This window comes from Grammomys surdaster, unplaced genomic scaffold (assembly GCF_004785775.1).
Source record: "Grammomys surdaster isolate TR1022 unplaced genomic scaffold, NIH_TR_1.0 174, whole genome shotgun sequence".
NCBI lineage: Eukaryota > Metazoa > Chordata > Mammalia > Rodentia > Muridae > Grammomys > Grammomys surdaster.
Window position 1 is genome coordinate 4,684,276 of NW_021604622.1, and position 25,620 is coordinate 4,709,895.

Genomic DNA, 25,620 nt, shown 5'->3' on the forward strand with positions numbered 1-25,620 from the left:
TGACAGTCTAAAATGGCCTAACATCTATTCAACTTGACACCAAAGTCAATAATAATCAATTGGTCCTTATTCTAAGACATTCAGATGTCTTTTCCTATTATTTTCCTTACTACTAAAATTATGTTAACAAGCATCTAAGTTTCCAGTGACAACACTGTGAGACGTGGCCCCTAGGAAGTTGTAACCTGTCACTCACCCAGAGAAAGGAGGCTTGTGACCACAGCCAAGGAGCCGGCGAGGGATGGAAAAGCACAGGATACACATTACAGCCAGTCCAACAGCAGATTCCAATTCTGAACATGAGTCAATCTCCAGGGTAACGGGATAGAAGCACAGCTGAGCTGTTCCCTGCGGCAGGAATGCCTGACCTCAAATACAAGCTACAGATACAAGAGAGCTGCCAAGAACAAAGCCTTCTTTTCCCCACCCCCAACCTCCAACCTCTAGCTGGGTTTTCCCCATAGCCTGAGACTGGGAAGACTTGAAAAATATGAGTACCCAAATGATACTGGAGTAGGTTATGATATAACTGGATAGGCTTCCACTAAATAATGGAGAAAAATGGTATGTGACAATACCAAAAAATAAAATAAGATAGAATCTGCACTTTATCATATAAGGTCATATACTCCTGCCCAGTGGTTTTCAGTGGATAAAGCATTACGGCAGAAACCGAGACTGACTCTATCCACCATCACCACAGTGCTGCCCAATGCTCAATCCTGCTGGCTTTTAAACTGTGGCATACTCACAAGAGGTAAACACCAAACACAATAAAAACCATGTGCTGTGATCACCATCAACATTTTAGTATTATACCAATAGGTTAAGTATCCTTGATTTAAAACGTTGGAATCCAAAATGCTCCCAACTCCAACATTTTCTGAAACTCAACATGGAAATTTCCATACCTGACCTTGTGTGATGGGTCCCAGGCAACAAACAAGGTGCAGTAGAATGTTGTAGAAAATTTCCTACAGGTTATGTATGCAAGGTGTGTATGAGCCATAAATACATTCTATGGTTAGTCTTGGGCTCTGTCCACAAAATAATCTCATTATGTATGTGTAAAATGTATATTATAAAATCAGGAAAAAGTAAGTACATACATATCCATACCTGTGTGCCACATTGTACTAACTGTGTGACCTCCAGATAAGTTATTAGCATTCACTGAACTGGCTAACTCACACGGGAAATGGAGGTAACAGTGATATACTTTGTAAAGCTGCTGAGATCAAACGGCTAAAACGATTACAAAATATTAGGTTTTCTGACATAAGTGAGGGCTTCAATGCTCTAACTTACAGAGGTTTTTCTTTTTTTCCTCAGTCACAGTTTTTTTTTTTTTTCATTCGTAAAGGGAAGAGGGGTGGATGTATATGTACTTCTTGGTTTTGCTAATGTAAATGGGCTAACGCTACACCTGCTAACGCTGTGCCAATATCAAATGACTGCTGCCCTCATTTTATATTAATGGCAACTAAAAATGAGCTCGGGGAGGTTTTGAGAAGTCTGATGTCTGAAAACGTCACCGGTTCCTCTGGAGCTTTGCTTCTCCACAAAGCCATGTGTGTTGGATGTTGGAGGGTGGGTAGGTAAAGTGACGGAAAGAGTCCTTAAACTTACAGTGGTCTACAGCCTAAGGCAGCAGAGGAAGAACTAACTAGCTTGAAGACTTAAATTCAAACAGGATTATTAAATGACAAAACTATATTTTTCTCAATTTAAAAATGTACGGATTGAGATCTCGTAACTTAACTCATGTTGAGATACGATTGGGTGTAAAATTTATCAGCTTTGGTTTTTTAACATGTTGGGGCTGTTGGTGTTTATTTACCTTCCAGATTTACGCAACAGAATTCCTTCCTTTATAAGCAGCGAGAGATCAAAAAGATGTAAGCGTGGCTGTATTTATTCATTGCTTACAGTTTTAACAACTTTCTTCTTGAAGGCTAGTGCCAAAGACATAGGTTGCCTGTATGCAGCAATACACCACCGCCTCGTTGCCCTTCGAAGCCTCAGTAAGCAGGGTGATGGCGGTCCAGCTGAAAGCCAGTCGGATACAGTCCTCCCGCAGTTCAACGATGAGAGCTGTGATGAGGATGAGGGTGACATCATACAAGTCACTAAAAATGGATCCGGTAAATAATTCTTGTTTCGTTGGGTCAGAGCCTAAAGGCAACGCTGCAAGCATAGTCCAGCGTATTCAATAGCCTCTTCAGTTGCTTTAATGAGTGTGGTAGCTGGAGCCTGGCTGTTTGGATCCAGGAGTGGGTTGGAAAAAATCTTTGTCTTTTACCAGTGATCTTCAAGTCAGCATCCCCCTGCTACCCATAAGTCATTTACCTATAAATTCCATAAAAGACTATTTCACAATTTAGAGAAGTACATTGATGCCCTGAAAGAAACCAGTCCTCATGTTCATTTTCCCATGGTCCAGTCTATTATTCGCTTTAGCTGGTAGAATTAGCAATGTATGCAATGGGGACCCAGGTAAATCTAAAGTCCTGAAAATCATATTTATCCCGTTATTTTTGAATTTGATTGCTTAGAGAAATCCCTAAATTGTATTAGTATTATCTGCAAGGTCCTCCTTTGACTAGGGCAAAATAAAATGATTTACAAATGGACTAAGACTGAAACTGAATCAGGAGTGAACAGGTATTTAGAGTTTACTGCTTCTCCTGATGTGTGGGTTTAAAAATACTGTACATCATTATTGGTGGGGGGAGGTGCCAGAGACCTTGTAAGTGCTGCTCTGTTCTATGGTTGTAGCTAATCTAAGTGTCATACAGTCATTTTCAGTGACAATTTCATTTACCCAGAATTCCATCTATGGGGACTTGACAACATGCAATGATAATGCAATGAGCATTTCCAATTTTCAATCATTTTAAAATCTTAAGGGTGCTTTAATTATACCTTATTTAAACAATTATCAAAGAACATATAAAAGAGGGTGAAAGACTTTGCTTAATGTTAAAATTATCACTAAAAGGGAAATTCTACCATATGTGCAGATTAGGATCACATGATGCTATTAGAAATGTCAACTTGAAATAGAGATGAAATGGCAAAATTTAATCAATGAAGCACAGTCATGAAACTTTTACTTTCAGAAGGGGTTGATATGCAACCATCTTAGTGCTAAATCAACGGAAACAATACATGGCAACTGGCAATCATGGGACCCTATCCTTTGCTGTTGTTTTCCCCTTTGTCCAGCATCTTCATCAGGATGTGTCCCAAGTGATGCTAAAATGTTATGGAAGCTATAAAATGTATGTTTGGACTTTGTTGCCCATGAATTAAATAACATTTTGTCAGAAAATGTCATCATTAAAATTATTAGTAACATTGTTGCTGAGATGGCTCAGCATGCAAAGCATGTGTCAAGCAAGCCTGACAACTGGAGTTTGAGCCCCAGAACACATATGAAGGGGAAGGAGAGAGCCAACATCACTAAGTTATCCCCTGGCTTCTTTACATATGCCTCGAGCACATGTGTTCCCCCATCACACACACACACACACACACACACACACACGCACAACGATGACGATGATGATAAATCCAAAAGCTTGAAAGAAGAGTACACACATATTAAAATCAACTACACTTGCTATAGGGTGGGAGTAAAAATTATTAGCAATATTTTCTAATGTTAATTACATGTATATTTACCTTTCATTTCTTTACCACTAAGCTATTTGTGTTTATTTGCATTTGATATTAAGTCTAAATAGAATACTGTGTAATAAAATATTTTAAATTTATCACAGATCCTTCAAGGTGGAGCCACAGACAGTCAATTGTCTGTTCATAAGCCCTCTCTGCTATAAACATGACATCTACAGAAAGAGTGGCCACTCTACTGAAATGCCAGACCATCCTAACTGGGAAGACTTTACTCATACCTTAAAGAGTTTTTTTTTTAAATTAAAGAAACAAACACAATTTATTGTAATTAAAGGTCTTATGTTTTACATTTTCATTATTGTGGGTAGAATTTAAGAAAGGAACTTCAGGTGCTCGCTTCGGCAGCACATATACTAAAATTGGAACTCTACAGAGAAGATTAGCATGGCCCCTGCACAAGGATGGCATGCAAATTTGTGAAGCGTTCCATATTTTTAAATAAAATATCCAATAAAAAACAAAACAAACAAAACAAAAACAAAAGAAAAAAACCAAAAAGGTTTCATAAACAAACAAATAAAAAAAACAAAAGAAATGAACTTCAGAATTTCTCCTTTTGTGGATTACTTTAGAATAGGATTTGATAACTAATTTGGAGTATTCATCACATTGATGATGGATATATTAATTAAAAGTACAAATTGTTGGCTTTGATAAATCTTTGATAAATATCTAAAGTATTTATTATAAGTCATACATTGTATGGCTATAAAATATAGAATATAGAATATATAGAATATAGAATATTTTACTAAATTTACAGGCATCTCTTTAAAAATATGATAATTGCAAGGCACTTCATTAAATCATGTGTATCTTCTAGAGAAATGTATATTTTCACTTACACTGTGAATTTCCCAATGCATACATTCAAATAAGAATTCTTTTACAAGCGTGTCCATTCGTGGACTTTTATCTGTTACATCTTATGTATTTGACTCAAAGTCAGCTCACAAGAGTTGATGAATAATTGAACAAAATGTAACATGTTACCTATGTGTCAAAAAATATACAGAAGCCAAATACAATGTGCTTTATTTATGTGATTGTCTTCATAGTCTAGAAGGGGTAAGGCTATGTAGAAGCAATTTTATAACAAATGTATTGTATATGGCCAAATGAGTATCTCAAATTCAATCATTATGATATAGTAACTTCAATAATTTTTAGCAGATGTTTTATGCCTTTTTGATATTTCAGAGATACTTTATGAAACACACATAAAAATCCGTGTTAGAATTTAGGGCCATATTTTATTTTATTAGTAGCCCTAAACAATCTCATTACAGGATAAAGATTCAAGATCCTAAATGGTTTTGAATGTGTTCTAAACCCTGATATACTTACAATAATGGTGTAACTTTACAAACTGCTACACTGAAGAAAATATTCTTTGAAAGCATAGATATGAGTATATATTTTATAAGTTGACAATGCTTTATTGCCGTTATATAAGAGAAGTATCCCCATATGCATATTTATTAACCAAACCTCAGCTTAAATCAGCATACAACTGCTGAGTAAGGTCTTCTAGAGTAGGATTTAATTAATATGTTCAGAAGAAGAAAGAAAACGTATAAAGAGAAAGACTTACCATCAGGGGAAGGAGTGAACACAGATAATTAAGATTATTTCTCTCTCCCCCTACTCCGTTGCAGAATACAAATCAGCGGATAATTCTTACTAGAAATATAATCAAGGAGGCATTTGAAGAAGATATGAAAGTATTGGTTCACCTATAGGATATTAACTTTGAGGGAACATTATGATTAAAGTGAAGCAGAGAACAGAGACCTTCTTTATCTCTTGGCGTGTTTCTTCTTGTTCCCATACTGGAACGGAAATGAAGTAATGTTCTTTTGTGTGTTCCAAATATTTTAATATAAGTTTAATCGACTGATCTTCTTTGGTCTTTGGTACAGATGGCAAATGGGAAAGAGACTTACTTGTAACCTATGCAGAAATGCCAGGAGGTCCCCAAGTAGATTAGAATGTCAGCAAGGCAGACAGACAGAACCAACTTTAGGGTCATGAAACAGTGACAAAGAACAGAAACATGACATACAGTAAAGAGTCCTCCATCTTGATTAGAAGAAACATTTCCTAGTTTTTCTTTACTTTGTATTTTCATTTAGCCTCCTCCTGCCCCTACTTTTTGCATTTTCTACATTCTTTATCTCCTTTCAATGTAAAGCAATCAATTATACAATAATAATCATTTTCATAAGTTATTCAGACAGGTGAGTGTGAATCTTACATTCTGGGTTTCTATATAAGCTATTTTTTATTAAAATCTGATTAACTAATTTCCAAATTTATTACATATGTATCTAATTTTATATCGAATTATACATCTTAAATAAAGATAATCTAAATATTGTCTTTCAATATTATTTACTCCAATTGTTCAACATAATTATGAATCATTAAAATGTTTCCTGTTACAAAATATTATCTTACATCCTTTTTGTTCCTGTGATAAAGTATCAGAACCAAGGGTACTTACAGAAGGAAGAATGATTTGGGTTTACAGTTCCAGAGAAAGAGTACACAATGGTGGAGAAACCTTGCAATGGGCAGGCAGTGCTGGAAGGTAAGAGTTCACATCTCAGCCACACAGAAGGCAGAGCGAACTGGAAGTGGGACCAGGCTATAACCCTTCAAAGCCCAGTCCCAGTGACATACTTCCTAAAGATTCTATAACCTATCCCAGTATCACCAACCAGAGACTAAGTGTTCACATCCTTGAACCTATTATGGGGGACATTTCTCAAACCATCACACAAATTTATTATTGCCAAAGAAGTCCTTCAACCAAAGGGAAAAATAACTCTTCAAGTCCTAGAATATATGAATATTATGAAGAGGGATATGCATCTTTCACAGAGTTACATGTGCATGAGTGTTGTAGAGACTGGGAAGAGTACATTTAAGACCTCTGGAAATCTCCAAACTGCAGGTATCAGTGACAGACAGTGTTTTCGTAAAATGTTAGGAACAGTAGTATTAGCTTAAGATGTAGGGATCACGTAGTTGCATGGATCATTTATTATAAAACTATATTGGCTTTGCCATATTATTTCACTGGAATTAGAGTTTGAAATTTGGTAGCTTTAAAATTTCCTTGTTGTGTGAGAGTATGTGAAACTGATACCCTGTCTAGTGATTGATAGGAACTTTCTGTTTTTGCATTAGTCAGATCATACCTCCAGTATATACTCTACTATACTGATTGATTTTTTTAAAAATATCAGACTTACAGTTATCAACCTGGCATATAAGAATATAGTAGAACTTCTAAGGCAGTATAGTAAACCTTAGTAATGGTGGACTTATCGAAATGATTGAGGGATGGTTTAACCTAATAATGTCCTGATGATTTGATAGTGTTCTCACTAGAATATTACTAGGACTTCTTAATATCTATCTATCTATCTATCTATCTATCTATCTATTGGATAAAGTCTATTTCACTATGACCTTAGATTGTAACTTTCTGATTTTTAAATATGACTGAACATCTCTTCAGAGGTTTATTGACTGTATGTCTTTTAAGAAATGTTTTACTGTTTTGCAAAGCTAACTATGCCATCTTGTCATCTTTGCTGCTTTCTGGTATATATAGCATAAAAACCAAGCTTCTCAGTATGGCTATAACACTAGTCATAAGCTTTCTCCATCGCCTCCCAGTGTTGTCTACTGCTCACGATTCACAAGGAATTCAAAGTTGCTGCTCCACCGGGTCTCTACGCATTTGTTTATACTATTTCTTCTGCAGAAACCCTTTCTCCTTCTTGATGGCACTACTATTTTACTATGTGTTATGTCAAGATATTCTTCCAAATGTGCTCCTCTTAATTCTTATAAAGCACTCTGTAAAATTCTACCATTGTATGGTCTCTGGCTCCTAAAGAACAAAGACTCTTTAACTTTCAATGTCTAGCACCTGATAGGGTGTTCTATTCAAATATAATTTAGCGCCCGCTGACATGTTGTACATCTGAACTGAAGTGACACCATCCTATAGTAAGCTAAAAATAAGTATTTGAAGTTCAGAAGAACGGTATGGGCTAAAGATGTTGGTAATAGCTAAAGTCAATTAAGGCAAAGGGGTCTAATAGTCTAGGGTCTAATTTACCATGGACATAGGGTCAGGTATTTTAGCCATCTGTGCACAACTTTACAAGGTAGCTACTGTTTTATAAATGCGAGAATAGGCTCAGAAAGGTTAAACAACCAGTTCAAGGTTCACAAAGTAAATACACAACCAAAGTTGGGATTTGAGTCAGTCTTTCAAGGCCCAAACTCTTCATTACATAACCGAGATGGATTCATCAAGTAGAATGGAGTAGGGGTGGAAAATGATGAGGGAGAAGGCTAGAAGAGAGAGGGCAGGGGCTACATCCAAGAGATGAGCCTAGGAAGAGGGGGACTGAAAGGTTAGCCAAATACTCCAGAAAGAATGGGGCTACTCCAGCGCTCCACAAACTAGTGATTTAAGAGCTAAATGGTATCTTCTGAACTTCCATCCAGTTATTTGGTAACTTTGGAAATAGTGGTGAAGTAAGCACAGGGAGAAGATAAAAAAGGTTGGTAGTTCCCTTAACCATGGACTAGAAAAGTAAGCCAACTGAACGCCCCCAGCCTGCTCTGTTCCCGAGCCCCAAAAAAGGTTGGCTGCAAGAATGAATTGCTAAGAGTGTATTGATGACCAATGTATTGATTATTCTGTCCAGAACCTCTTTCAGTGGATCTCAACCTTCCTAATGCTACGACCCTATAATATAGTTCCTCAAGTCGTGGTGACCCCTAATCATAAAGTTATTTTGTTGTTACTTCATAATTGTAAGTTTGCTGTTATGAAACATGTAAATATCTGATATGCAAGACATCTGATATATGACCCAGAGGTTGAGAACGCTGAGTATGTACATGGAAGTAAGGGAACAGGTAAACAACTGAGGCGTAGAAGGCTATTTTTTTTTTTTTTTTCGAGACAGGGTTTCTCTGTGTAGTTCTGGCTGTTCTGGAACTCACTCTGTAGACCAGGCTGGCCTCGAACTCAGAAATCCGCCTGCCTCTCCTCCCAAGTGCTGGGATCAAAGGCACGTGCCACCACTGCCCAGCTTCAATCTTTAAAGTTTTAAATGTCGTAAGACATGGGTATCTTTAAGAACTGAAGTGGAAAATCCAGCAGGGGGAGAGAGTTCAAGATATATCTGAGAGGATGGCGTAATGAAGCAATGTTTTGAAAGAGTCAGAAGAAAAGATCTAAAAGAAGGTTTGACGAGGATATCCCATTGAGATGTTTCCAGCTAGAAGTGGGAGTCAAAAGGGTAGTTTTCTGTGATGTAAAGAGAAAGTAGGTCCGATGTTACAGAGGCATCTGAGTCTCACAAACATGCCATAACCATGCCTGGAATCCAGAGGGAACTTACTGGGACTGCCAGGACTGAAAATGAAAGAGGGCGCCACAGCAAGGACCTCGGGACAGGAGCCACAGATTAGAATGTACATTGTTTTATGACTTTTCTTCCAGAGTAGCTTCCCTTTTGTTCTTAATCAGCCCAGATCTCTATGGTTGTGTAACTGTTCCCACAGATTCTTACAACTTCCCTTGCTCTAGCTTCCAGGACTACCCAGCATTCCAAAGCCAGATCAATAACCATCAAACACTGCTCTGAACTTGCAAAAGTGCAAAGTGCAAAAACATTCTTAACCCTTCAGTCTGGCCCTCTCCAACCTTCTCTCCCTGTCTAGAAAGACACACACCATTAGACAAGACTCCTTCCCTCTTTATCCTCCACGTTTCTCCCTGACAGCACTGCCTCTGTAGGCTGATGGTCTTTGGCGGGCACAGGGACAAGAAGCTTAGGCCTCTGAGCTCCAGCTAATGCTCTGTGATCCTTCTCGGTAGCTCTAATTCATCTCTAGAAAAGGGCTCGGCATCTTTATTTGCCACTAGGCCCTGCCAAACGACGCCGCTTGGAGCGAGGTCACCGCCCCCCAAGTCTTACTCCAGCGATGGACACATCAGCTATCCAGCAGACACTGGTTAAAATTTACCCAAGACGGGCATGGCAACTACCCAGAAAGCCAGCAAAAAAAAAAAAAAAGCACCGAGGCGAAGATGCGCAAGGAACTTGCTTTCCCGCCAGGCGCTCAAAACTCTGCCTGTACCCCCTGAACACCGCCCCAGACCGGTTCCAGCTGGATTTCTTCAGGCAGCTCAAAGGCCAAATAGAATTCCTGCCCTTTCTCGGCCACAGCCAATCCCCGCAGCCCCTCGGGCTCCCAAACCTTCCCGACCTCTGATTAGCTGATAGATCTGGCCTGGGGGCGGGCTCAGAGCGGCCTCCGGGAAAGGGTGAAGAGGGAGGTGGGGCCGGGCCGAGAGGCCACTGCGCAGGCGCCTAAGGAAACGGATAAACAAACAAATAAAACCCACCACCCGTGGGCCAGCCCCGATCCCCGCCTCCCCGGTCTTCCCGGGGGCTCCCCGCCTGCGCCTGCGTCTGGGCACGTCCCTCTCCCCCTCACTTAGTGGCGCGTTCCACGCACGTCCCCGCACTTAACCTCTGCGCGCCCGGCACGGTGCTGGCGGCGGAGAGCGCGAGCCTGCAGCCGCAGCCCCGCGGACCATGACTTGCTACCGGGGCTTCCTGCTGGGCAGCTGCCGGTGCGTGGCGGGTGGCCGCGCGGCTCTGCGGGGCTCGGGCGCGGACGGCCGGCGGCACTTGGGGCACGGGCAGCCGCGCGAGCTGGCGGGCAGTGGTAGCCCCGCCGACGGCGGCTTCCGCCCCTCGCGGGTGGTGGTGGTGGCGAAAACCACCCGCTACGAGTTTGAGCAGCAGCGGTACCGCTACGCGGAGCTCTCGGAGGAGGACCTGAAGCAGCTGGTGGGTCCTGGTTGGGGACGGCCGGTAGTGGTGGGGTGGGGGTAGGGGTGCGACTGAGCCCGGCGGGCCACAGGACACCCTTAAAGCCCGACGGCCTCCCTCCGATTGCCTGTGGGCCCCTCGAGCATGGGACTGGGGCGCCCTGAGCCTGCCTTAGCGTGGTTCCTGGGACCTGGACTTGGGAAGCCACGTGTGTCCTCGCCCCCACGGACTCCTATCCTTGAGAAGGTGAGGGTTGTTCACCCTGTTTGCCCTGGGGACCTCTTCCCAAGCCACCCAGAGAAAGAAAATTCTCCGGCACCGCCACTGGCCGCGGAGAGAGGGCCGAAGTGCCGCGGTCACACCCCCTTCATGCCCGGGGACGGAGGCCTGGCTAGGGAAAGACCTGCTGGAATGTAGTCGCCTGGACAGGGTCTCTGGGCGCTTGAAAAGCACCTGGGACAGCGAGGCAGGAAAGCTGACCGGAGGTGTGTTTTTGTGCTGGATGGTCACATAAGGAACAAGTAAGCAGGATAATGGGGGAAGGGATGATCCCCTGCCTCTGAAGTCACAGGGCCTCCGCCATACACCATACACTGTTTGGGTGTTTGGGGTATTTACTAATAGCTTTGCCAGGTATGCAAACCCAGACGTGTATGTGTGTGGGAGTGGTTGAACCCAGTGTCCCCATTTTTGAAAAAAATTGATTTTGTGCTACCCAGTGACTTTCGGGAAATGGACTGTTAGCAATTTATCTTGAAAACCACCCATTATGCCTGTAATTGTTGACTCCAGACACCTGAAGGCTTTAGGTATCAATTGTGTATAAACATTATTCAGTTATGTACAAGAATATGTCGCCTCTCTGTTCTAAAATGATGCCTGTTACCTTCACGTTTTTATTTTAGAGACAGGAGAAACAAATTGTAAATCTTTGCTTAGCTACTGTGTAAGTTGAAGACGGGCGTCACTTGATAGAAATCAGTGCAAATTTTTCTTTTCCCCCCCAAGTGTTGGAAAGTATTTCTAGAAAACATTTGCAGTAATTGTAGAGTATCAACCGTTTGACCGGGGTAGTTTGTGTAGTTGAGTGAAATGAACACAATAAGGTGGGGGAATCGTGGGCTAGATGAGAGTACTTTGTTTCTATTTTGGAAAAAGAGGCGTGACCTTTTGGTTATATGCCCGACTTTGCAAGATTCACCTTTCAGAAATTGTGAAATATCATGTATGCTTAGTCTCACACAATTTTATCTAAGCGTCTCTGAATTTAAAAATAGTACACTCAAGAAAAAGAAAACCACCAGAAGTGAATGGGGACTCTTCAAGTCTACCACACAGAGGGTGGGATTGAACGCCAGGAGTGCAAGGCTCTCCCTGGTTCGGTTCGGTGTGACTGATATCCTTTGCGCTTTTTAACTTCTCTGGCCCTTGTGAGCGAACAAAACATTTGTGCTGTAATGCTAGCTTTCAAAAGTTCATTCACCTAGCTCCTGATAGGTTGGGCTTAATAGCTTCCAAGGTCCATTCTAGAGCTGGCATTTTGAAATTACTTCAAAGATTCTGGAAACCAGATGACATCCGAATTGAGATTTAACTCTTGTATTTCTGAATGAGATGGCCAATAATAAAACTTCTTAAAATGTAGGAGTAATGGTGTCTTTAAAAACTCGAACTCCCTCTTTGAGTAGAGAAGCCTCCTAATGTTTGTCTGTCGCTGGGTGATGAAGTTAGAATAGGCCAGCTTTGAAGTATAGCTGTGGGGCTCCCCGGCAGCCTTCTGGTCACTAAGAGGCTGCAATTTTATTGTTTTCCCAACTTACTGATAGGAGTTGGTTTTGCATTGAAGTCAAGGACAGTATTTGCAGTGAGATTACTTTAAATGTACCCTGGGTAAGAACAGCTCAGGGATACCAGGCTGTGTGAAGTTCTATTGTCATGAAGGTAGGAACGGAAAGAATTTTCTGTTGTTTACTACATTGTTGGGGTCAAACTTACATAGGTGCATGGGGGTAATAAAAGAAAATGCCCAAGTGCTTGCTTCATGCCCCTGCTACCCTGGCTACGGTTTCCATAATGTCATGGTAACATGATTTTGTATGAAAGCATTCTCTTTTGTTAACGTGTGTGTGTGTTTGTGTGTGTGTAGATACTTATTAAAATGTTAACAGATAATGCCTAGAGTAGTTTATTCTCGGGAAGCCTCTGGTTTTCTGACTTTGTAAAGGTAGAGTCACAGGAAGTATCTTTTTAATCCATGAAGCCTGTACAAGACCAGGATTATATCCTTTAGCTTAGGCCAAAAATTTGACTTTCCAATTAATGTCTCTGGTAGTATTGCATTATTTCAGAGTTCTGCCTTTCTTCCCATTGATTGGTTAATGACTTATCTTGGGAACGGGAGACTTTTAGTTAAGGATTTTGCTTCCAAGTCCTATGATCTTGCAAAGGCATAAGCTACTCCTACAGCCTGTGTGTGTCATAAGAGGTGAAGCCAGAGGCAGAGGCCGAGCTCCCCACCAGACTCCATGACAGTCACACATTAGATACAGCAAAACTGATTCGGCTAGGATGATCTTGCCCAAAACACACGTTGATAGCCAAAGAAAACGATTTATTTAAAATACTTAGTTGAACAAATCAGATAAGAAATAGGCAATTTTCACTTTGCTTCCACTCATTCTGTTGTAATCTCAGAGGAGTCATCTTTAATGGCTTTCTTTTTTTTTTCCAGATCCAATAGGATAAAATAAGATCACTTAATGACACATCTTTTGGATTAAATTATTTCTGTTTATTGCCTTGGTAGCTGGTTCTTAGGTAGAGAGGTAATGCCTTGCTTGGGTTTCCTCTTGACACACACACACACACACACACACACACACACACACACACACACCACACTGGTGTGGCTTAGGTTATAGTGGGCAGATAACGCTTTCCTGCACATATGCAGTCACCTCTGTAAGTAGTTACCAAATTAAAGAACGTGACCTGATGTCCTGCCTGGGCCTCCTAACTGAACCTTGTTGCTATCAGATCTCCCAGCCTCAAGCACCAGAATGATCTATCTAAGGGTGAACATCTGGCGGCTGCTTGTCAGTACCCAGAGGCTCCCTTCAACCCCAAAGAACGTACTAAAGTGCAGATTCCTGAACCTTCCCTCTCACGGTTCTGATTCAGTGTAGAGAATTCCTGCAGTTTGTTTCTCTGAACCATGTGCCTAAAATTACTTTGGATGAATTCCATTTAATGTTTTCTGTCTTCCAATTCTTGTTCATCCTCTGAGGGAAGAAGGTTCAGACATACCCCTTTCAGAAGTCCTTGATATTTGCCTCAGCCTACCAAGGTCATGTTAAATATTATGAAGACATGATGAAAAATGCCAGTCTGTGGTTATTTCTTTCTTAGAGGCAGGCGGTTCTATCTTGCTCATCATTCTCTCTACCCTTCAACACCCCCTCCCCCCCTTGAGATCCTGGGGAAATGATTCTGATGTTGGTCTTCTTCTTCCTGAGGCTGGTGCCAGCTTTTCTCGCATCGGGCCTTATTGCCATCTGTCAGTATTCCGTGATTGCTGGGAAGGCAGTGATCACCAACATGGGCTTTTAAAGGAGTTTCAGGCTAAAATGTTTGAGAAACAAATTAAACAAATGATGATTTTTGTTGTCAGTTTGTCAGAAAAGATTTTAAGTTCTGTGTAACATAATGTAGAAAATAGAGGCTAAGAGTCTAATACTTCATTCCACAAGTATTTGCATGCAGAAGAAAAGACTGACAAGCAAACATTATAGTTTCCTCTTTTCTTCGCCGTCTTCCTCCTCTGAGCAGCTGCCAGGATTTGCAGCTTGCTTGCCCGGTGGGTTTTCTTTTAGACTGAAGTAAGATTGTCCCTGAGCTTTCAAGAAGCGGAAGATTGAATGTCACCGTAGCTGAAATGCCCTGATTTTTTTAAGTCTTCACTGTTAGCAGCGTTGCCTGGGGCAATGTTAACTGCAAGTGTGTGGCCAACCGTACAAATGTAGAGGCTTTGCTTTTCAAACCCTGGTCACTCTTCCTGTGATCTGAAGTGTGGGAAGTCTGTTGAGTCTGTATAGACCCAAGTCTTTTGTTTTTTGATGTATGTTTTTATTGTGACCAGAAAAGTTTTAAGTTTCTTTATGATGAACCATTAGATATACATCATATAGGAAATTCGACCTATTTTTGCAACAGATTGCCTTCAAGCAAGGATGGGTCACCCAGCTGAAAGTTTTATACTTGAAGTGGCATTGATTTGGTCATTCCAAAGCAGGTTGCTTTTCTAAGATCACCAAGATGAACTAAAAACTTGTTGGAGTTCATTTTACACTGCTGGCATCAAACCCAGGGCCTTGTGCATGCTATGGCATGCTTTGCCACTGAGCTATGGCCCCAGCCACAGGGAGTGGGTGTTTGTTTTTGTTTGTTTTGTTTTGTTTCCCTTTTTAGGTAGTTGCTTTGAGGCAGCTGTAGTTCTGAAGTGCTGCCTCCTTCATGAAGTATGATTGTAATAGAGCCTATAACTTAAAAATGTCCACATTATAAACACCTGTCAGGGCTTCCCAGATGGCCCAGCAGGGGAAGCAAGACTGAGGTCAGGAGTGGGATATCCATGGCACACAGTGGGAGAAAAGAACCGACTTTTCAGGTTGTCCTACCTGCACCTGAGTTGGTGGCACATATCCAGTAAATAAAAGTGTAGCCATTGTTTAAATAAAAGCTTGTTAGATGTAATTATGCAGAACTATCAGCATCCAGAAAGATTTAAGTTGACTTAATGTGTTTTCTCGGTTTTTAAATTTAGTGTATACATTATTTAGTTAGTGGTTTAGCCCAGGTGAGGACACTTGGAAGAGGTGATTCTCTCCTTCCAGGGTCCAGGGCATCAAGTTCAAGTAATCAGGCTGAGTCCGGTGTCTTCACCCTCTGAGCCATCCCACCAGCCTGACATAATGTATTTGATAAGTAGCTATTTACCAGGCCATGTACCGAATCAGGGACCAAAAAAAATAGTTTGCAGAGTTTGAAAGAACTATTACATAGTATTCTAACTTTGTAGCTAAAGGGGTCCATGAGCATCCAGAAAAGGAAGAGAAAAGGAAGAGTAGAGATAAAGGAGGGAAAGACCTTTGGTTTATTTTACAACTTCTACATAAAAGTTTTTAGTGATATGTTTAGAACTCCAGTTATGAAATATTTCAATCCTGTAGAAAAGTTTCACAGTAGCGGGATTCCTGTGTATTTAATTACCTAGACTTAGCAGACACAGCTTTTCCATATTTGCTTTAGAGCTTTTAAAATGAATGTGTGTGTGTCATGCACAGATACAGAGTCAGGCCAGAAGATGACGTTGGGGATTAACCTTGGAAATATTTCCTAGCTCCTTCTCAGAGGCGGTCTTATTCGTTTGGAGCTAGCTTTTTAGGCTATACTGGAGGGTAGTAAACCCCAAGGATTCTCCAGTCTCTGCTCCCCAGCTCTGGGATCCTAAGTGAGGGCCAGCACGCTCAGTGTTTTACTCAGGTGCCTGGAATTGGATCAGGTCCTCATGCTAGTGTAGCAAGTATGTTCCCACATGATCTGTCTGTGGCCCTGCTTGCATGCATGTATGTATGTATGTATGTATGTATGTATGGTGACTGTTTGAAGTATAATCAATCCTATCTGTGTAGCTAGCCTCTTCTCCCACCTTTCTGAGGGTGAGCTCTACAAGTTTGAAGGTGTTCGGTATGTACTATTATCATGTAGATGGTTTTATATTGATATGACTCTCCACAATAGATATAACATTTTATGCATCTTTAAAAAGTTACACTAATGATGTAGGGTTTAGAACATGTGCCTAGTAGCCTAGTATTTACAAATTTGTATTTTTTACTATTTTTTTAAGTTACCTTTATTGATACAAATAAACTCACTATGTAGTAATTGCTATGTAGAATTTCTCTTTTTTGGATAATTTTAGGTGGTTTGCAGGTATATTTTATTTTTAAAAATGTAATTATTACTGTGTATGTGCCTGCATGCATATTGTATGTGGGTACACATGTCTCAGCATATAGGTGGAAGTCAGAGGACAGCTTGGTAGACTTGGTTCTCCCCCTCCACCTTGTCCTGTGTTCCAGGAATGGAGCTCGGGGGACCAAGCTTGAATGATCGGTGCCTCTTTTTTTTTTTAATTGTTTATTTTATGTATATGAGTACACTATCTCTGTCTTCAGACACATCAGATCCCATTACAGATGGTTGTGAGCCACCATGTGGTTGCTGGGAATTGAACTCAGGACCTCTCTGGAAGAGCAGTCAGTGCTCTTAACCACTGAGCCATCCAACCAACCCCATGATCAGTGTCTTTACTTGCCTAGCCATTCTGCTAGCACCAGTTTTCATTACTATTAAGGACAATTCTAAATGAAAGTAAGTTTCTCATATGCATTGAATGTGTCCCCTAATCTGAAAGTTATCACCAACACTCAGCAAGGTTTAACGCCTGCTAGTATTATGGCGTGAGATGATAAGCCTTTGTAACACTTGCCAGTATTATAGAAGGAAAGGATAACCCTTTATTCTTGGGATGTTACTAAATATTAAAGGATGGAAGGGTTTGCAGTGTGAAGAGACGAAGGAACGAAGCTCATCTTACAGCTAACAAAACCAAACCTTGTGATTCAGTGACGGACTTCACATTGTGACCCAGTACTAACGGGAATAAAATGCTACAGGAAACTGTTTAACCTAATTAAATAGAGCATATTTTATTTTCTGTTTAATTGAGATGTTCTATCCGACTATAATGTATCACAGGGACATGGTCAGTGCTCAGCCATGCATGTATTGATGTCAGACAGGTAGGCTGGACAAGATAGACGGACATTAACTATAATTCTGAGAGTTGGCATTCTCTGCTAATGCTCTCCAGATTTTTTTTTTTTTTTTTTTTTTTTGGCAGTAAGTCCAATCATTGGCCGGTCTACCTTCATAGGAGTAGGATGAGTGGGGTGGATAAGGTTTTGATTTTGAGTATTTGGGGAATAGAGCAAAGATGACATTTCTGGTCTTGATTAGGTTGGGGGTGAGGGTTGATCAGACTTTAAAGGAATTAGTTTAGAAAACCCACAGGCAAGCTTATGCGTTCAGCTCTGTAGGAGTGATGTGGTCCAGAGCTGAAGCTGGCCGGCCATGAAGAACTCAGGAAAAAGCTAAGCTGGCTGACTGGCTGTGGAGGTTGAATGGGAGAGAAGACATGAGGGTGACAGCTGGGTATTTCAGTTCTAAAGAAACGATGCCTGATTAACAGGCATGTAACTCTCAGCGCATATAAGAGTGGGGCCACGTAGTTGTTTAGATATTTTAGGGTGAGACGTTTGAGAATTACAGTCTGAATGAAAAGAGTGTGAGCTGCCAGGACAGAGTTCAGTTATATGGCTAGTTCATACTCTGGAAGCCAGGTCCCTGGGTTGGAGATAAGTCAGTAAAGAAGTGAACGCAGCTAAGAGGCCAGAGATGGAGCCTTGCCCATACTCACACGGGGAGGGCACACAGAAGATCAAAACCAGTACGGAGGACGGGAAGTGAGCGTCTGTGAGATGAAGTAGAGGAGAAATGATCCAGGATCAGTGAGTTTTAGCCAGACAGGTCTGCAGGAGGCTGTGCTGCCGGCGAGGGGTGAGCAGTTCATTTTGTAGCTGCTGAAAAGGCCGCACACACTGCCCAGGCAGTTTTGAGTAATAGCAAGCCACCTAGTTAGTGTGTAAAAGGATGCTTGAACCATACCTAGTGAGTTTACATAGCAAACTTCCATTATCCTACACAGCTGTGTATTTCATGCGCGGTAAGGAGACTCTTTACTGACCTTTCATGGAAATTAAAGAGTCCAAAGTAATAGCATTTGACTGACCGGTAAAGCAAGTTTTAAAAATTTGTAATTGTAATGAGTTTAATTTAAGGCAAGTTAAGAAGTAAAAATGCTGAAGACCATTTAGAAAATTGCACATTTAAAACCCCTGTAAAATGTGGCAAATCTGCCCTCAGTTTTTATTCTCTGATACTGCTGTGCGCGTTAACACCAAGGCAGTGAGAGAAGGGGTGTTGGGCTTGGGTGATTTGTGTAGGAGAAACTGGTGTGTATGATGAGATAGTCTGTCTGTGAATGCTTTTAGATTCTTTTACTTTGTCCAACTTGAATAACCATTCATTTATTTCTTTAATGGAAATAAGGCAGGGATTTTTGAAAAATACTAGAAATGAGTATGTTTTTGAATATGTAATATGAGACATTACAAAATTGAGAATGAATTCTAAATTTCTCGAACTTTTAAATTGTCAACCATTTTATAAGAATTCATACTTGATTTTTTTTTTTTCTGATTAAGATGAGTTTTTAGGTGTTTGAGACCACATTATTTTCAGTGATATAGCTGTCTGTTCTACCAATTTGTGTTTTACACTAGTGTGAGTGTTGCTTACATGGTGGTTCAGGATATTTTAGTTGCTGTTTCTAACGTGTTTCCTAAAATGTTTCGACATGCATCTGATTAGTGTGGCTAGTCCTTGTTAGTGAACCCAGCTACTCCACCAGCTCCACCAGCTACTCCACCACCTCCTCCACCAGCTCTACCAGCTATTCCACCAGCTATACCAGCTACTCCACCAACTATACCAGCTACTCCACCAACACCAGCTACTTCACCAGCTACTCCACCTGCTTCACCAGCTACTCTACCAGCTAGTATGTTAGAGAAAATACTACAGGCAATTGCATTCTCTGGGAGAATGTTGACCCTCAGGTTGAGAGTGTTTTCACAAGGAGAAATTTGAGATAAAGACATTGCTGCTCCAAGGCTAATCTTTATCTTAATTTCCAGCAGCCTGCTGAGAACCAGGAAGTAAGAACTGAAATTTCTTAGCCTGTTTATGTCTTTTGTTCCAGAATGTATGTTCATATGATCGAAACCAAAAGTTGGAACAAAAGAGCCAGTATTTGGACAGATGATTGAAGTCTGGAGGCCAGAAACCTTAGTTTTATTTCTAGCAAGTGAGAAACGATAAATTCAGTGACAGTATTCTGAAAGACTTATTGTCCCTTTAAAATATGTGTCATCATTCTGGGCTATTTGTAGTTCCCATTTAATAAATATAATTGAGTTTAACTAAAGTTTAAATAAACAGTAGTTGAGTACTCAAATATTTGCACACATTACATTTTTAAAATCTTAATTTTTAGCTTTGTAAAGTGTTCAATCCTAAAGTGAAATCATGTGTGGTGTTACTATAACAAAATAATTTATTCCCTCCACTTCTTGGCCTCTTTCCTCAGTCCTGACCAGGTAGAGACTGCCAGCTTTGCAGGCAACCTGTCACTCAAGTTGTCCTTGGAATCTGCTTATGCACTGTTGTTGCTTTTCTAAGACACGGATCGCTAGCTGCCCAACCTCCCCTAAAAAGGCCAAAACATGAATGAATGAATGAATGAATGAATGAATGAATGAATTCACTCAGCAAATGCTTATGCAGTAATCAGATCCTGAGGGTACACGGAACAACAGAAGATCACTGTTGTATTAATTATATTCTAGTAAGGGGACATGAACAGGTTTTTAGAAAATACATGCATGGTAATTTTAGGTGTAGCAAATTCAGTGTGGAGGGAACAAATAGACTCTGGGAAAGAGTAATTGGCTTTGTATCTGAGGGTGATGGACACGCTCAGGGCCTCAGCTTTGTCAGTAGTTAGGCTGTCATGCTGCAAGGCTGAGGAGAGCCAGGAGGGAAAGTGTTCCAGCAAGTACAGAGGAAAGAGCGCAGGGACTTACTGGGTCTTCATAACTGACCACCGGTGTGTCAGCGAGGGGATCTGTGTGGGGAGTAGTCTGGAGGGCCAGGAGCTGACATAGGAGGCTGAGCAGAGGCCTGTGCAGTTGTCCACGGTGTGGTATTGATGAGCGCACAGGTGCGCATTGATGCTCGCTGCCTGGGATTTGGTGATTGGATATGGGGATAAGGAAGGAGGTGGTCCAGCTGTGACTCCAGGCTCGGCTTAAGCTGTAGGCGAGGAGTCCTCAGAGAGGAAACTTAAGGCTTGGTATTGAACACATGAAAAGAGGTATGTGGGCCAATTTACGCCGAGTCCAAACTCTTTAGTGCTTGAGAGAGCAGTTAGGAATCCAGAGCATCCGTGTACAGATGTCTTTTGTAGTTCTGGTACAGGGTGTCATGGAGGAGAGGGTAGAGAAGGAAGGCCTTTTGGGTCATTCTCCTTGAGAGGTGGTTGATGTGAAGTTTTATACTGGAATAATGAGGGACAGAAACCTCAAGGTGCTCGTCCTTAATCAGAGACCAATGATTTGTGTTCATTTGGGTGAGGTGAGCGAAGCGTTTCTAGTTAGCGCTGTGATCACTGCTGATTTGGGCTGAATGTAATTATTCTAATGGCCAGCAGTTCAGCTTGTGTGGCTCTCTGATATAATTTAGTATTCATCTGTTAATTTTCGTGACAGCCAAATATTTTCTTTGCTCTTTTAGGGTTCATACAGTTCTCTTAAGTGTAGAAGAAGAAAAAAAAATACTTTAAGCAGTTCTTAGTGCTATATTTATAAAGAAAATACTGGGAAAGAAATAAGACATCTGATTTTATTCTTCTTAAAATGCCTTCTACATTAGTGTTATGTTTGTAATCTCGCAAAAGCAAAATACAGTTGTCAAAAATAAGTGTTTTTTATTTTTTTATTTTTTTACAAAGTAAAGCACAAGCCAGACATGGTGGCACACACTGGTATCAGAAATACTTGGGAGGCTGAGGAAAAGTAGAAGTTTGAGGCTATCCTCTGCTACACAGTGAGACTGTGATTCAGCCATTCCCCAAAGTAAAATACATACGAAATTACTTCTTAGAACTTAGTTTTACCCTGTAATTAAGTAGTGATACTATTTAGATTTCATATTGGACACATACTTTACATTTTACTTTTTAGATTACTTGTCTTTAGAGTATTAATGGTAAGAAGATACACACTGGAGTCAAGTAGGAAGAACAATGCGTGAAGAATATTTCTGTGTATCAGAACAGTATCCTTCCTCAGAGACGTACCCAGCTCTTTGCTAGATGACGCAGGGCAAAATACAAACTGGGTCCATAAATGTGAACACAAGACAGCACATCCAAGTGGGCCAAAGGTCACCTCACTGCCTATGACAGTGATAGCTTGTCTTTGGCCTGCAGATAGCCAGTGTACCCTGGTAGAGGCATTTAAGAAGCCGTATAGAGTGTGCCTTTTGGAAACTGTTGACTACAGAATTCACAAAACCTGATCTGCATTTGATACTAAAGTTACGATTTTTCTGAAGACGGCCCTTTAGTTGAGTTTGAACTTGTAGTTTCATAGAGAGTTACTAACATGGGCCTTGGATTTTTTTATTTTATGTAGGGCTTTTAAATGACATTGTATTATATGTAATATTTTGATGTAAAATAGCATTTCTTTTCTTTTGGTAGCTTGCATTGAAAGGCTCGAGCTACAGTGGACTACTTGAGCGACATCATATACACACCAAAAATGTAGAACACATAATTGATAGTTTACGGTAAGTCCATGCGATGGGGGTCTTACAGGGGAGTTTACATTCAAGAATCCTGAAAATCATATTTGTGCTCACAGCTAAGTCTTAGACTGTTAGTAAAACTTGGCACATTTCCAGAAAATTTTATTGCACTCAAAAGACCAAACTTTATCATTTTTTCTAAGGAAATTTTTGTCTTACTCTTAAAATTCAAATATTTTCAGTAACTGTCTCCTAAGCACAGTCTCCTCAGTTCGTTCAGTCCTCAGCAGGCTTCCACTGTGTGAGTAGTAGGTACGAGTGTTCATTAAAGTATTACTGGGTCTAAAAATGACCATTGTAGACTCTCTAGCTTGCAGTCGAATCAGTTTAAGTGACTGTAGAAGAGGAATCTAAGAACGTGCTAATCACCAAATACTCTGAGCATCTGCAGCTCAATGAATACTTGTTGAATTTCAGGTCATAGTTGTTTTTAATGAATATGTAAGTTTTATGTAATGAGTATAAGAACACTTTTGTATTAAATCTCAGCATCAGAAACAGGAAAGTGAAATCTGATCAATCAGCATTACTGTCAGTGGTTTTAAAGTTTGTTTTAAGTCCCGTGGAGACTTGGTTGTCAGCGTTTGTTTATTTGCTTCCCGACTTGTCATAGTTAATTGGCTATATATGCTAACTCTGTGAATTACACCTAGATTTGTTTCTAATAATGATGATGATGATGATTTTGGTAAGACTCTGCCTCTTAGAAAATGTCCGTGTCTTAGATATGTCACCAGAGGAAACCGTGTGCAACTTCTTATCCTAGGGATGAAGGGATTGAGGTTCGCCTGGTGAAGCGGAGGGAGTACGATGAAGAGACGGTTCGATGGGCAGATGCTGTCATAGCTGCAGGAGGTAACTGATTCCCAGAGACAGGGCAGAGGGCGCGGGCTGCTTTTCCAGGTTCCTGCAGTCCAGCTGTTTTAAATCCTGCAAGTCCCGTGAGACAGTTTTTTGCTGTAGTTGTTTTGTTTGCTGTTGCATTTTTTTCTTAATGTTATTCATAATTCTTGATGCTGTGCGGTTTTCTGTGTTTTCTTTAGTCGTAGTTTGAAGCTCTCACCTTTAAATTGAAAAGATGCTTTGTGAGTGTCGTTTGATTGAATTACGGCAGCCTTAATAAAGAGCCAACGGTGAAACTGTATTGAGGTTATCATTGTTTAGCCTCATCATACCAAAATGTACTTCTTCTTGAGTATTGTAACTATTAGTGGCCGTTTTTCCAGCCTTCACTTGAAAGTAGTTGTTGGAGAGAACATATTAAATTGGATATGGTTGGATATGTTTTTACTTAAATATCATAAATCTTTGAACTGGTTTAATAGATCAGGAAAGATGTTTGGGATTAGAGCCCAATCCTGGACAACGATGTCCAGTTTGGTGACATTATTGTCATTTGATGGGTTGTTAAGGTGAGAAATTCTGCCAGCTGTCCTAACATGCAGTACAGCCTTCTAATGTAAACATTTTTCTGCCTGTCCTGGCACTGTTGAAATCCTAAATCACTGCAAGAGGCACAACATAGCACAACAGACTCAGCACAGTACAGCAGGCTCAGCTCTGTACAGCAGGCTCAGCACAGTACAACAGGCTCAGCACTGTACAGCAGGCTCAGCACAATACAACAGGCTCAGCACCGTACAGCAGGCTCAGCTTTGTACAGTAGGCTCAGCACAGTACAGCAGGCTCAGCTCTGTACAGCAGGCTCAGCACAGTACAGCAGGCTCAGCTCTGTACAATAGGCTCAGCTCTGTACAGCAGGCTCAGCACAGTACAGCAGGCTCAGCACAGTACAGCAGGCTCAGCTCTGTACAGCAGGCTCAGCACAGTACTGCAGGCTCAGCACAGTACAGCAGGCTCAGCTCTGTACAATAGGCTCAGCTCTGTACAGCAGGCTCAGCACAGTACAGCAGGCTCAGCACAGTACAGCAGGCTCAGCTCTGTACAGCAGGCTCAGCACAGTACAGCAGGCTCTGCTCTGTACAGCAGGCTCAGCGCTGTACAGCAGGCACAGGTTGAGGGGAAGCTGTAGCAGTCTGCTGGGAGGGACTATGGTTGGAAGAAGACTCCTGGTTTCCAGAATGTTCGAGCTGCTTTCTAAGACAAGTCTGGTTGTGTCTCGCACTCTGTGCTAGGTGACGGCACGATGCTCCTGGCTGCGAGTAAAGTTCTGGACAGACTTAAACCTGTTATTGGGGTCAACACTGATCCGGAACGGTAAGCGAGGCCATGTTTATTTTGTAATAAGTAATTTTACAGGGTTAGTTTTTAAAATATTCTACATGCAGACATTTCTGCTTTGTGTTTTGTGTTGGCTGTTTTTTATGAATATTAAATTTTCAAAGCTATTCTTTATTTCCTCTGGTACTCATGATGTGGGCTCTGTTGCTTCAAGAATGTTTCCATATGCATGATGTTAAAGTAACATCAGAACATGTTCTAAGGACAATTTAGTGAAAACGGACAGTTGACCAGGTGACTGCCGAGTGCCTGGGCAGACTGATGCCCATCCCCCCTCCCTCCACGTCTCTTCCAGTGGCCAGGCCTGGGGGAGCTCCGTGTTGCTGTCATCTGTCTGAAAACTTGTTTCTCTTTCCCAGGTTTACTGACATGTAGTCTTTTCTTTATTCCAGCCCGTTAGAGCCATGAGTATAACTGGACACTATAAAATTTGTCTGGAGGTTTCACACCTCCATAATCTGCTTCCTAGGAAGGAACACACACTGACCTTACTGGAGGTCGTATCCCTCATCCCATAGAGATGCCCTCAGTACTCAGGCCTCCTCTATTTCCTTCATTTTATTTATCTCTTTGATGGCTTCTTAAATATCTTTCGGTCATTATCTTTCTCCTCAACTCTAGATTAGCCAATCTTCCTGTCTGTTCCTATGTTATGCTTGAAAGAAATCCTGCAGAAAAAACAAACAAACAAACCTTAGAAACTTGGGCTTGCTAGCATTTCCAGCTTCAGAGTCCTAGCTGCTCTCAGGCTCTGGCCTTGCCCACAGCCTTCTCACCCTCTCTTCTCTCCATTTTCCGTTGCACTGCTCAGGGGATGCTCGGAATGCTCGCTTTTGGGTACAGCTGCATCCTTTCTCCCTGAGTCAGCCCTCCCCAGGCTCACTGAGGAAGTGGAGGCTGGGGATGTCTTGTCACTTGCTCCCTTTCCTCTGTGGTCCCTCCAGGCCTGCCTGGGGCCTCACTCAGGACCATGCCTTTTCAGGATGACTCTGCACTTTCTTGTCTGCATCTTGGTTGCTGCCCCTTTTCTTTCCACTAACCCCAGCATAGCTGCGTCCTCACTTCCCAGGGCGAAACTCTGAGCCTTTTCTGGATTTGTCCTCAGCCAGTTCACCGATAGTGTTTCGGAAACCAGTGACATCCTGAGCCGAGCACACACTGCAGTTTCTGCCCTTGTTGA

At 41.4% G+C, this 25,620-nt stretch overlaps 2 protein-coding genes and 1 non-coding gene across 5 annotated transcripts in view; all 3 read left to right on the forward strand.

Annotated features, from left to right (window-relative positions):
* Positions 1-3,975, forward strand: part of Ranbp3l (RAN binding protein 3 like) — a 49,352-nt gene extending 45,377 nt beyond the window's left edge. Inside the window, exons 14-15 of the mRNA XM_028767662.1 lie at positions 1,955-2,144; positions 3,786-3,975. Coding sequence (XP_028623495.1) covers positions 1,955-2,144; positions 3,786-3,829 — 234 coding nt within the window. The 3' untranslated portion in view covers positions 3,830-3,975. The remainder of the gene's footprint in view (positions 1-1,954; positions 2,145-3,785) is intronic.
* A 56-nt stretch (positions 3,976-4,031) lies between these two features.
* On the forward strand, positions 4,032-4,138 carry LOC114621454. Its single transcript, XR_003711436.1, has one exon. It is a non-coding gene; the product is annotated as a U6 spliceosomal RNA (small nuclear RNA).
* Positions 4,139-10,094: 5,956 nt separating this feature from the next.
* Positions 10,095-25,620, forward strand: part of Nadk2 (NAD kinase 2, mitochondrial) — a 38,765-nt gene continuing 23,239 nt past the window's right edge. The window contains exons 1-4 of one of the 3 annotated variants that reach the window (XM_028767609.1): positions 10,095-10,601; positions 22,093-22,181; positions 22,966-23,054; positions 24,335-24,416. In XM_028767609.1, the coding sequence (XP_028623442.1) occupies positions 10,344-10,601; positions 22,093-22,181; positions 22,966-23,054; positions 24,335-24,416 (518 nt within the window). In that variant the 5' untranslated portion in view covers positions 10,095-10,343. Of the gene's footprint in view, positions 10,602-11,071; positions 11,105-22,092; positions 22,182-22,965; positions 23,055-24,334; positions 24,417-25,620 lie in introns of those variants that run through there. The other 2 variants (XM_028767607.1, XM_028767610.1) reach the window with 2 other exon arrangements.